The sequence below is a fragment of the Papio anubis genome, chromosome 14 (assembly GCF_008728515.1).
Source record: "Papio anubis isolate 15944 chromosome 14, Panubis1.0, whole genome shotgun sequence".
Taxonomy (NCBI): domain Eukaryota; kingdom Metazoa; phylum Chordata; class Mammalia; order Primates; family Cercopithecidae; genus Papio; species Papio anubis.
The window spans coordinates 32300549-32313446 of NC_044989.1; the positions used below are offsets into that span (position 1 = coordinate 32300549).

A 12898-nucleotide genomic window follows, 5' to 3' on the forward strand; every position below is an offset into this window, starting at 1 on the left:
CCTACAGAAAAGAAAGGCCAACTTTTTCATAAAGGACTAATAGTAAATATTTTAGGCTTTGCTTGCCATATGGTGTGTACTGAAACTACTCAACTCTGACTTGGTTGCAGGAAAACAGCCATAGATGATATGTAAATGAATGGGCATGGCTGTGTTACAAGAAACAGGTAGCCTGCAAGAGCTGGCCATCCCGTTATGGTTTGCTTTCCTTGATGAGGTTTACGCAAGTCTGGAACTAGATAGACCTCAGGGGAGTACAGTTGAAATAGCACTGTGTTTTTCAAGGACAGATTGGGGAGCAGTGCTGAGAAGAGGGTGCTGGGTTTTGTTTTCTTAGGCCTGCATATTGCTTCACCTTCTCTAGGGCAGAGTGAAGAAGGGGTAGAGATAGTAGGTAGAACCCAATAAAATTACAGATACTTCTCTTATGGAGAATTCACAACCCATTTCAACAGAGAAATTAGAGTTTTAAGATCTTCCTTATGTTAAATTGAATTCTTTCAGTCTGCAATCTTCATTTGTTTCTTGCTTTAGAGGGTATCAAAGGAAGGGAAAAAGGAAAAACAGAAGGAATGGTCTAGTGTTCTATAATCTTAGTATTGGTACACAAATATTCTTGTATCTTATCTCCCAGGCAATGTGGGGATCCCTTTTGTAGGGTCCAGTGTCTGCATGATTAGAGATAACTCAGTACTGCCCAACGCAGCCCTTTTCTTTGTTAGACATTTCTTATTTAAAACTACTTATTAGAATATCTTTTTGTAATTCTACTGAAAGGATATTTGAAAAAAAAAAGAATAAAAAAGAAAATCTGTTTGAAATTGGTATATCCTCTTTATAGTCTATCTTTTGATTATCCTCTGCACAGCTGTCTCTCTTTTTAGTGTAATAATAAAATAAGGCTCTAAATATATGATAAAGCTCTTAGTGTCCTTGTATTTCTCTGGTTCCCATGAATATATTCTCATTTAATTAGTTTCGTATGTAACCTGGGTATCAGAACTTCTGAAAGCTCCCCAGATGATTCTAATCTATAGTCATTGTTAAAGATGATTAAATTAGAATCTAGATTATTCTAAAACTGCCTTATCAGTAATAGTCAGGAGTCTTACTTCTTTCCCTTTACTTTCCCTCCTTTATTAATTGGAAAAAAAATGCAAATAAAAATTGCTAGAAAAGGTTCTTTGCCTTTTTTTATTGGTTGAGTCCTATGAATTTGGGAACTTCTCTCTTTGGTCATTGTCTTTTTTACTTTCAAGTAATGTTATAAAACCTCGTTTTTCAAATACTAAATACTGTTTTGAACCATTCTAAAGAATGCAGTTTTGATTTTTAAAAACAATTTAACCTATTTATACATATGAATAACCAGTTAACACATATCCTGATACTTTATGTATAAAATTATACTTGTGTTTAATTTTCAGTATCACAGTCTCCCACTGGAACAGATGATTCCCTTCTAGGGGGTTTACAAGCAGCAAACCAAACCAGCCAGCTCATTATACAGTTATCATCTGTCCCAATGTTAAATGTTTGTTTCAACAAACTTTTTTCCATGCTTCAAGTCCATCATGTTCAGGTATGACTTCAAGAGAAATGGTGTATTTTTACATATTAACGTTAGCCTGGTAAAAAATGAAACTAACTGGGAAGTTCATTCTAAACCTGTCAGGGATGAGTTCTTTATTACATTCAGTTGGAAAAACATTAGAAATATTTTGATTACCGAAGTAATCACAGTTTCTCAATGATGGACCACTGATAATTTTAATGATTTTAAGCTTCAGTACTTTAATTCCTACTACGCATACACACACCTGTGATTTAGAGACGTGAATCACAGGGCATGGTAGTTTGAGTTTGTAGTCCTAGCTACTCAGGAGGCTGAGGCAGAAAGATTGCTTGAGGCCAGGAGTTCGAGACCAGCTCGGGCAGCAAAACACTAGATCCTGTCTCTAATAAAGTAAAAAAATTAACCAGGTGCAGTAGCACATACCTACAGTTCCAACTACTTGGGAGGCTGAGGCGGGAGGATGGCTTGAGGCCAGGAGTTCAAGATATAGCAGACCTGGTCTCAAAGAAAATAAAATGACTTGAATCACCTGTTTTAATTTAGAAGAACCTTTTTATGAGGTAATTTATAAGTTTTAATTCAGGTAAATTTTGTTTCTTCAAGAATTTTAAGATGTGTTTGCTGATCAACTAATTAACTAGAAGATGCTTTTAAGTGTGAAGAAGAAGTGTTTAATAGAAAAGGTTATTTACTCATGACAAGAATTTAAACATAAGATTTTTGTTTAAATTGTGTTTCATAATATAATAGGTACATTTTTCTCCTGTCAATTTTCATTCTTTTTCAGTTGGAGTCACTTCTCCAATTGTGGCTCACACTGAGCCTGAATTCTAGTTCATCTGGAAACAAAGAAAATGGAGCAGACATATTTTTATATAATGCTAATAGAATACCTGTCATTTCATTAAATCAAGGTAAGATTTATTAGGAGAAAAATCATTATAGTCTAAATAACAAGCTTAAAAGGTAATTATTAGGTTAAAATATACCTAATCTTTGTCATTAAGTGTTATAACATTCTAGTGGGGAAAAATCAGAATACCTTTTTTTTTTTTTTTTTTGAGACGGAGTCTCGCTCTGTCACCCAGGCTGGAGTGCAGTGGCCGGATCTCAGCTCACTGCAAGCTCCGCCTCCCGGGTTCACGCCATTCTCCTGCCTCAGCCTCCCGAGTAGCTGGGACTACAGGCGCCTGCCACCTCGCCCGGCTAAGTTTTTTTTGTATTTTTAGTAGAGACGGGGTTTCACTGTGTTAGCCAGGATGGTCTCGATCTCCTGACCTCGTGATCCGCCCGTCTCGGCCTCCCAAAGTGCTGGGATTACAGGCTTGAGCCACCGCGCCCGGCCCAGAATACCTTTTTAAAAAGATGCACTGACTTACTGATTAGCAGGAAAGATACAGGGAGACCTTGCTGAGAATAGAAGACTCTTACTCTCTGGTCTGTGGTATGCCTGTATGCAACTAAAATTTACAATGTTCTGTTACTCTTTTATATTTTCTTGAAGTTTTGTCTGATCTGTCAAAGCAGGTTGGTTTATTATTTTTCATTTTTTAAAACTATGAGTTAACCCCTGGAGGAATTAGTCAGCTGGAGAAACTTGTCAGTTTCCTGTAGAAGTTGTGTGTGTTTCTTGGCAAATATAAGAGTGTGGGAATGGTGGTAGTAAAATAATACAACAGGAAAAGAATTAGCCTTCAGCTCTAGCTACAGGAATCTATTTTAGTTATATTTAAAGAAAAATAAAAATGAGAATCTGTTCCTGATGCTTTCTTCCTTGAGTGGTGCATCCTGTAGCTTGCTTGGCTCTTACACAGTGAGTCTTCCAATGTTAGTGCCAGCCCCACTGGGTCATGGGTTCTACTTACATCTGCACTGTCTCAGCACCAGCCAACCCTTCTTTAATTGATAGGTTTCCATCTCTTCCACTATATTATTATTATTATAAAATTTGTTTTCATCTGTTTTTAATTTTATTATGAAAAATATTAAATATATATAAAAAACAAAAGAGTAAAAAACAGTTATTCCGGCCGGGCGCGGTGGCTCAAGCCTGTAATCCCAGCACTTTGGGAGGCCGAGGTGGGCAGATCCCTTGAGGGCAGAAGTTTTAGATCAGCCTGGCCAACATGGTGAAACCCTGTCTTTAGAAAAAAAATACAGAAATTAGCCGGCTGTGTTGACGCACGCCTATAATACCAGTTTTTCCAGTTTCCGTTACTGTTTTCAGCTGCCGGTTTTGTAGAGTGAGGAGTTTTAGTAAATTGTATTGAAGTAGAAATGCCTATAGTTTGGAAAGTACAACAAACTGATAGTGATAACATGTCATTTCAGGTGTAGTGGGCTGAGCTTTAAACCTTATCCTAAAATGTTACTGATTCTTCACGCTTTAGTTGTATTTAATGGAGAATTCCTTTTATTTGCATGTTTTGGAGACACTAAAGAGCTGATTTAAAGAAATATTGTCTTGTTTTTTAATTTATTCTTTTGACTTTTAATTCTTCATAAACGTTGTTTTTCTGAAAAATATTTTCCCTTTCTCTTTTCTGCATAGCATCAATAACTAGCTTTCTCACAGTGCTAGCTTGGTATCCCAATACTTTGCTCCGGACGTGGTGCCTTGTGCTTCATAGCCTAACACTCATGACAAACATGCAGCTTAATTGTAAGTTCATAAATTTATTCATTTAAATCTCTGACATGTACTTTAGTGTTCTACTGTTGGATTCTTAAAACAGAATTTTCCAAGGAGTGGTATACTTGTCAAAGGGATTGAGTTGGCCAGATGTGGTGGCTCACGCCTGTAATCCCAGCACTTTAGGAGGCCAACACGGATGGATCACTTGAGGTCAGGAGCTCGAGAGCAGCCTGGCCAACGTGGTGAAACCCTATCTCTACTAAAAATACAAAAGTTAGTGGTCGCCTGTAGTCCCAGCTACTTGGGAGACTGAGGCACGAAAGTCACTTGAACCTGGAAGGCGAAGTTTGCAGTGAGCTTAGATCACGCCACTGCACTCCAGCTTGCGTGACAGAGCAAGACTGTGTCTCCAATAAAAGTGATTGAGTTTTTTATTTTAACATGTCTCTTCTGAATTAGTTCTTGTATATCCTTTGTGCTTGTTTACTTTGATAATACAGTCTCATACGTCTTGTTAGATGTTCAAATCGTATTTTTACCTTTTAAAAACTTATTAAAAGAAAATTGATTGCTTTTAGAGTACAAAGGCAGGTTTTTACATTTCATCTAAGTTTTTATGTTACTCTTTTAAGATACTTTTGTACTTAAAAATGATTTATTCATTATTATATTCATAAACATACATAACTAGATTCCTGGGTTTTGTTTAATAATTTAAATAATTGCTTAGCTTTAAAATGCTATTATCTTTTTTCATTTGGAATATATTTTCCAAAAATGAGATCAAAAGCATCACTATGATACTGAAGGTGGATTTCATGCAAAGGATATTTTATTCATCTCAGAAAACTATTGTGTTACCTGTACGTTAGTTCACAGTTAACCTGTATACAACTAACGTGCAGAAAGGAATAATTTTGCCACAACTTATTTTAGAAAACTCAAAAGTTTACCTGAAAAGTAGATCTCTGACTGTTTCTGGAAGGGGAAGATAGTTAGAATAGGCTTTCCAAATAAGAGTCACGACCTAGTTATATCTTTTCTATTTGACTGTACTAAATAAGATGTACATTAAGCTTGAGGTGTTTTCACAATCAGAAGGGGGCAGAGGAGACAGATGGTAGATAGTAATCCCAGCACTTTGGGAGGCTGAGGCGGGCAGCCCAATCACAAGGTCAGGAGATTGAGACCATCCTGGCTAACATGGTGAAACCCCGTCTCCACTAAAAATACAAAAAAACTAGCCAGGCGTGGTGGCGGGCGCCTGTAGTCCCAGCTACTTGGGAGGCTGAGGCAGGAGAATGGCGTGAACCCAGGAGGTGGAGGTTGCAGTGAGCCGAGATCACACCACTACACTCCAGCCTAGGTGACAGAGCGAGACTCCTCAAAAAAAAAAAAAAAAAAGAAATTGAAACCCCTTTAATAAACTGTAATTACTAGGAATATATGAATTTTCCTTGGAACTAAAAGATGCTTTTAAATACTGCATTTCCATTATTTCATTGTTCATTTCTTAAGAGGTTTTTAAAAAATGTTTTATAGCTGGTTCCAGCAGTGCCATTGGAACTCAGGAGAGTACTGCTCATTTGTTGGTTTCAGATCCAAACCTTATTCATGTATTAGTGAAATTTCTTTCTGGCACCAGTCCACATGGAACAAATCAACACAGTCCACAGGTAATGTGATGTTTAGCCTGGGATATGCCCAGACTATTCAATAAACAGTATTTGTAATGTAAAGCTATGTAATTTTTTAATTGCTAAAGTATTAAATAATAGCCTTTTATGTATCAATATAATAAAAAAGGTTTTGTTATTTGTAGTAATCGCTATACTGACACTAAATAATAGCAGGTGGTAAGTTAACCTCTTAGAACAGTGATACTAGGTTTTCATGTAGATACATATTTTTGGCATTAATTTTGGATAACTGGAGACATTCTGAGTAAATACTGCAAAGGTAGAGAAACGTTTCAAAAATTTTGGAATCAAAATACATTTTAATATGTCATATTTGATTACTTCCATCAAGATTATCAATTTACCTTAAACGTTTTATGATGTTAATGATTTTGCTTAGCAAAAAATAACAATATTGCTCAGGGCTTATAAACATTTTCTGTTTCACTGTAAATTTTCCTTTATATCAGTTTAATTTCTTGTTATGTTATACTGCTTCTGTGTAAATATTTCTACTTCATTATATTTCTTTTAAAGTAAAAATATATTTAGCATTTAAAACATCTTTTAAAATCAAGGTTATTCAAGATTATCTTGCAAGTTTATCATTTTAAAATTCTTGGATTTGCTGCCAGATAAATTCTGATTTAGTTGTCCTCAACAGTCCAGTTTTTCCTATTAATTTATTTATTCGGTGTTTAAGAGGCTTCTATGTGCTTATTCTAGCTACTAGAGATACAGTATTTACCAAGATCAAATATCTGCCTTCATAGAACTTTAGTCAATACTCTAATACTTAATATATTTTAATTTTATATGTCTTAATAAAATGAGACAAGGAACAAGTAAGAGAGAGGAAACTAACTTACAATTAGATTGGGACAGGGTTTTGGTAGGGGCAGAGACATGTTATCAAGTGATTATTATACTTAAAGATTGATTGAATTTGTAACAGGAAGACTCCTCGGGATCACCAACTCTGACTTAATTATTTTACATGTAAGAAAACATGCATCAGCTACATTGCCCCAAATTACATAACTAGTTATTGGTATAGCTAGGTGTCAGTGAACAAGGCATTGCAAAAAATAATATTTTCTTTGTTTTTTAATAAAAGACAGGAGGAAATAACTTTTTAAAACTTTTTAAGTTGTTGAAGATTGAGCTTTCCTACTGATATCTTGGTTTTGTATAGGAAGTTTTGATAAGAAAGCTATGATTTGTATGCTCAGTATCAGAAATTAACTTTATTTAACTCCAAAATAGTTTGGAGGATTATGTTCTGTTTTATTTTTCCAGAACTCCTCCAAGGTTTTATCAATTGTTCATCAAGCCAAATTAGGATCAAGTAAAATAATATGTAGAAGTGTTAGAGCACATTCCAAAATGTACTTCAGGTTACTTAGTGCAGTGTTCACTATCATTTCTTTCATTGATAAGTTAGAAGTTTGGGGAAGCAGTTTTTTTTTTTCTTTTGACTTGGTATAAATTTATTTTTATTTAGTTTTTGTTTTGTTTTTCACTTAGCTTAATGCTTGCTTTGCTAGTTGTTAGAAACATGACCTTTTATGGATCATTTTACCTCTCTGCTCCTGAGTTATTTGATTTTGAAATGGGATAATTAAGAAAGTTATTTGTGAAAATCTATGTTGAAGTTATACTCTAGAAAGCGTTATAAAAGTATTTATTGTGTAATTCAGGTGAACTTTTTTCAGTATTGAGTTCAATAAACCTAATATAGTTGTGCTGTATAAACCATAATGAAAAAGTATTAACAGTATTTTTATTTGCAGTTCAAAATAAATACATCAAGACCTAAAAAATTCATTTCCTGCTATCATTAATACTTTTGCTTTTCTCCTATGAAAAGTTACAGTGTGTAGCTTTTGACTTTATACCTGATAATTTTTAAATGAATGATTTTTAACATGTTATCAGTAAGCAGTTTTCAGTGAATATACATTTCTTTTCAGGTTGGTCCCACAGCTACACAAGCTATGCAAGAATTTCTTACTCGATTACAAGTGCATCTTTCTTCAACATGTCCTCAGATATTCAGTGAATTTTTGCTCAAGCTAATTCATATACTTTCAACTGAAAGGTAAATTTTTGTGTACTAATTTGTTCCTGATATAGAAGTAACATGTAAATCTCCAAATATACTTTTCTTTAACATTTGTTGGGAATTTATCTGTAAACAAATAAGCAGGAGGACAGTAGGAAGAGGGAAGGATTTACTGGTGTGTTTCCTGATTGTTTTCATTTCATTTCATTATGGTTCTCCCAAGTCCTTCTGTCTCTAATGTCTTTAATATGAAAGGAATACAGTTGACTTGCTTTTAATGGTTAATAGTTATTATAAGCTTTTTAAAAGGTGAAATTTATTTTGAAGCTGTTTAAAGTTACCAGTGATTTTATATATAAGATAACCTGAAAAATAGAGCTTATAAAAGAAAATTATATACTAATCTTCTGTAGAAATTCTAAATAAATTTATTAACAAAATCAGACTCTGTTATAAGAATAAATTTTGACCATAATGGGTTGATTATTGTAATGCATGAATGTTTCAATATCATATATCTCTTATTAATGTCATTGTTTTTCATTCAATATTTCTTAAAATCCAACATTACTTTCTGATGAAAACTTTTTTTTTTTTTTTTTTTTTGAGATGGAGTCTTGCTCTGTTGCCAGGCTGGAGTGCAGTGGTGCAGTCTTGGCTCACTGCAACCTCTGCCTCCTGGGTTGAAGCGATTCTCGTGCCTTAGCCTCCCGAGTAGCTGGGATTACAGGCATGCACCACCACACCCGGCTAATTTTTGTATTTTTAGTAGAGACGGAGTTTCACTATGTTGGCCAGGATGGTGTCGATCTCCTGACCTCATGATCTGCCCGCCTCAGCTTTCCGAAGTGCTGGGATTACAGGTTTGAGCCACCGTGCCTGGCTGAAAACTTAATGAATTATCAAGTGTTATTTTGTTTTTGAAGTTATAATAAAACTACATGATGAACAAATTGCATAATTAATGAAACATCTGGCATGCTTGAGTATTTCAAAAAATCTCCATTAATATAAGGAATAGGGCTGGGCTCAGTGGCTCACGCCTGTAATCCCAGTACCTTGGGAGGCTGAGGTGGGGAGATCGCTTGAGCCCAGGAGTTTGAGAGCAGCCTGGGTGGTGTGGGTATACACCTGTAATCCCAGCTACTGTGGAGACTGAGGCAGGAGATTGATTGAACTAGTGGAGCCCAGGAGGTGGAGGCTGTGGTAAGCCCTGATTGTGCCACTGTGCTCCAACCTGGGTGACAGAACAACACTCTGTTTCAAATAAATTAATGATCAGGAATAAGTCAGTAGTGGCTCTTGCCACTTTTTCATCTAATTTTATTCAAATAAACAATATTTATACATACTTTGTGAGGATTTTGTGAAATTTTGAATGACATAAATAGAATCACCTGAGGAGTAAAGATTAGTCACCATTTGTTTTATTTTTCTTTTAACTACGCTTTTTAATTTTAACTCTGCAGGCTTTAGCATAGTCTGATCCACAGAGTTCACAACAGTGGAGATTTTCATACTAAACTTTTAATACATTTGCTCTAACATTTTTTAAAGGATTACTAATCTTGTTTGTAGTTGAGTCACATCTAATATTTAAGCAGAGATGTTTTGAGGTTTATATGCCACAAAAACTGCTTAGGAATTTTCTCCACCTCACTTCACCCCACATATACCCAGTACATTTCCATGGCCTAGTTTAATAGGGTCCACAAAGCTGTGGCCCAAGAAGAATGTTAGTTTATGTTTGTTTTTAATAAAGTCTCTGGTATTCCGTGAAAGATCCAGCAGCGCTTTAGTTAGATTAATGATATAATATACATTGAAAGAAATACTCAGTATAAAGAAGGCATTCAGTTTTATCAGATGTTTTGCAAATGCTATCTATTGGTCTTCGGACTCTGTTTTCACTTTATTAAGTATCCTTCAAAAAGCAGAAGTTTTAAAATTCTAGATATAATCTAAATTGTCAACATCTACATATTTTTTGTTGTTGTTTTTTAAATACCGTCCTCACGGCCGGGCGCGGTGGCTCAAGCCTGTAATCCCAGCACTTTGGTAGGCCGAGACGGGCGGATCACCAGGTCAGGAGACCGAGACCATCCTGGCTAACACGGTGAAACCCCGTCTCTACTAAAAAAAAAATACAAAAAACTAGCCGGGCGAGGTGGCGGGCACTTGTAGTCAGTCCCAGCTACTCGGGAGGCTGAGGCAGGAGAATGGCGTAAACCCGGGAGGCGGAGCTTGCAGTGAGCTGAGATCCGGCCACTGCACTCCAGCCTGGGCGACAGATCGAGACTCCGTCTCAAAAAAAAAAAAATAAATAAAAAAAATAAAAAGCAAATAAATAAATAAATACCATCCTCACACAAAGTCACATAGAATAATCCGTTTTCTTCTAGAAATTTTACAATTTTATGTTTTATGTTTAGGCTTTTTATTTTTTGCTTTCAGGATATTTTTTTTTCCTTTTCCTTTGCCTGTGGATGTCCAATTGTTCCTACACATTTTTTTTTTTTTTTTGAGATGGAGTCTCGATCTGTCGCCCAGGCTGGAGTGCAGTGGCCGGATCTCAGCTCACTGCAAGCTCCGCCTCCCGAGTTTACGCCATTCTCCCACCTCAGCCTCCCAAGTAGCTGGGACTACAGGTCCCCACCACCACACCCTGCTAATTTTGTTTTTGTATTTTTAGTAGAGACGGGCTTTCACCGTGTTAGCCAAGATGGTCTTGATCTACTCACCTTGCGATCCACCAGCCTCAGCCTCCCAAGGTGCTGGGATTACAAGCATGAGCCACCGCATCCCACCTTCCTATACCATTTTTTGAAAATACTTTCCTTTTTTCATTGGCTTCCCTTTGTAGTTTAACAAATATCAATCAATGATACTTGTTTTGGTCTATGCATACACTTCTTTTTTTTTTGAGACAGTTTTGCTCTGACACCCAGGATGGAGTGCTGTGGCGTGATCTCGGCTCACTGCAACCTCCGCCTCCTGGGTTCGTGCAATTCTCATGCTTTAGCCTCCTGAGTAGCTGGGATTACAGACCCATCACCATGCCTGGCTAATTTTTGTATTTTCAGTAGAGATGGGGTTTCGCCATGTTGGCCAGGCTGGTCTCAAACTCCTGGCGTCAAGAGATCCACCTGCCTCCGTCTCCCAAATTGCTGAGTTTACAGGCGTAAGCCACCACACCCAGCCTCATTTGTTCATACAGTGTATTATATAGAATTTATGTTTTTGTCTATTTTTTGTGCATTACCTCAGTGTCTTAGTTCCCTTATAGTATTTTTTGAAATCTAGTAGCGTAGGCTCTCCACCTTTGTTCTTTTAGAGTAATTTTGGCTATTTTAATTCCTTTCCTTTTCCTTATAAATTTTATAATCAACTTATTGATTTACCAGAAAAAAATCGTTTTGAGTGAGATTGCATCATTCTGTAGATCAATTTGGGCAGATGTATTGCTTATTTGGCTATGTCAGAGAATACAGTTAGTTTTATTTCTTCCTTTCCTATGCATATGTCTCATGGGGTTCCCCTCCCCACTCCAGTTGTACTTGTTTGGACTTCCAGTATGCTGTTGAGTACATATGGTAAAAGTTACTCTTCCTTCTTTTTCTCAATCTTAATATCTTATGAAACATTGTTTTTCATAATTAGATATGTTACTAGCTGGAGCTCTTTTTTAGATACGTGATAGTAAGTTGAGGAAGTTCCAGTTTGTTTCTAACTTGCTGAGACATTTAAAAAATTATGAATGTCTCTAGATTTTGTTAGATGTTTCCCTGCATCTGTTGAAATGATCATAGGTTGTTTCTTCTTTCATCTGTTCATACGTTGAAGTATATTGGTGTTTTCTAAAGAGTTGGGATCTCACAATGTTGCCCAGGCTGACCTTCATTTCCTGAGTTCAAGCAAGCTTTCAGTCTCATTCTGTTCTTAGCTGGCCCAATTGGCATATGCCACTACACCAAGTTTTTTTTTTTTTTTTTTTTTTTAACTGTCAGTTAATGTGCATTCTCAAGATAGACACCCTTGGTCATAACATATCAATCTGTTTATAACTTGCTGAATTTATTCTCTGAAAGAGGTTGTGTAATATGTGTATTGTCACTTACGTATTTGGTAGCATTTGCCATTGAAGCATCCTGTGGCTGGAGTTTTCTTTGCCCCCAAAATTTTCAACTTATTTTCTAGGTCTTGGATTATTCAGGTTTTCTCTTCTTGAGTGAGCCTTGGTAATTTTGTGAAGGAAGTATTCCTTTACATTGTTGAATTTGTTAGTTGAAATATATATTTATTAATGTTTATAGGATCTATAGTGAGTTTACTTCCTTTATTTCTGATGTTGGTAATTTTTATCTTTTTTGGGGGTCATTCTGGCTAGAAGTTCATCAATATTATTTTCAAAAAAAGCAGCTTATAGATATTTTTTCCTTTCTACTTTCTTTGAATTTAATTTGATCTTTCTGGCTTAGATAATTGATTTTAGACCTTTCTTCTTTTCTAATACAAGCGTTTGACAATGTCAGAATTGGCCTATATAGACTACTTACATTTAATGTAATTATTGACATGCTGGATTAAAATTTATCATTTTGCCAGTTTTCTATTTATTTCATCTATTTTTGATTCCTTTTAAAAAATCTTTTTCTGTTGACTTTGAATTAAGCAACTTTTAAAATAATTTCATTTCCATTCTTATTTATAACTGACTTTTTTATTTATTTATTTTTGAGACAGCATTGGTTTGCTCTGTCGCGCAGGTTGGAGCATAGTGGTGCAATCTTGGCTCTCTGCAACCTCCACCTTCTGGGTTCAAGCGATTTTCATGCCTTAACTTCTAGAGTAGCTGGGATTACAGGCTCCAGCTATGCTACCACACAGGGCTAATTTTTGTATATTTTGTAGATGGGGTTTCACCAGATTGACCAGGCTAGTCT

General features: G+C 35.8%; 1 protein-coding gene across 18 annotated transcripts in view; it reads left to right on the plus strand.

The window, feature by feature from the left end:
• The window catches only part of BIRC6 (baculoviral IAP repeat containing 6), a 258602-nt gene that overhangs the window by 123282 nt on the left and 122422 nt on the right, over window positions 1–12898 (plus strand). For all 18 annotated transcript variants that reach the window (XR_002516594.2, XR_002516595.2, XM_021924741.2 and 15 more), the window contains 5 exons: window positions 1428–1582; window positions 2364–2490; window positions 4128–4238; window positions 5754–5887; window positions 7864–7991. Coding sequence is in view for 16 of the 18 variants with exons in the window: in XM_021924741.2 (XP_021780433.1) it covers window positions 1428–1582; window positions 2364–2490; window positions 4128–4238; window positions 5754–5887; window positions 7864–7991 (655 nt within the window). In the remaining 2 variants the exon portion in view is untranslated. The remainder of the gene's footprint in view (window positions 1–1427; window positions 1583–2363; window positions 2491–4127; window positions 4239–5753; window positions 5888–7863; window positions 7992–12898) is intronic.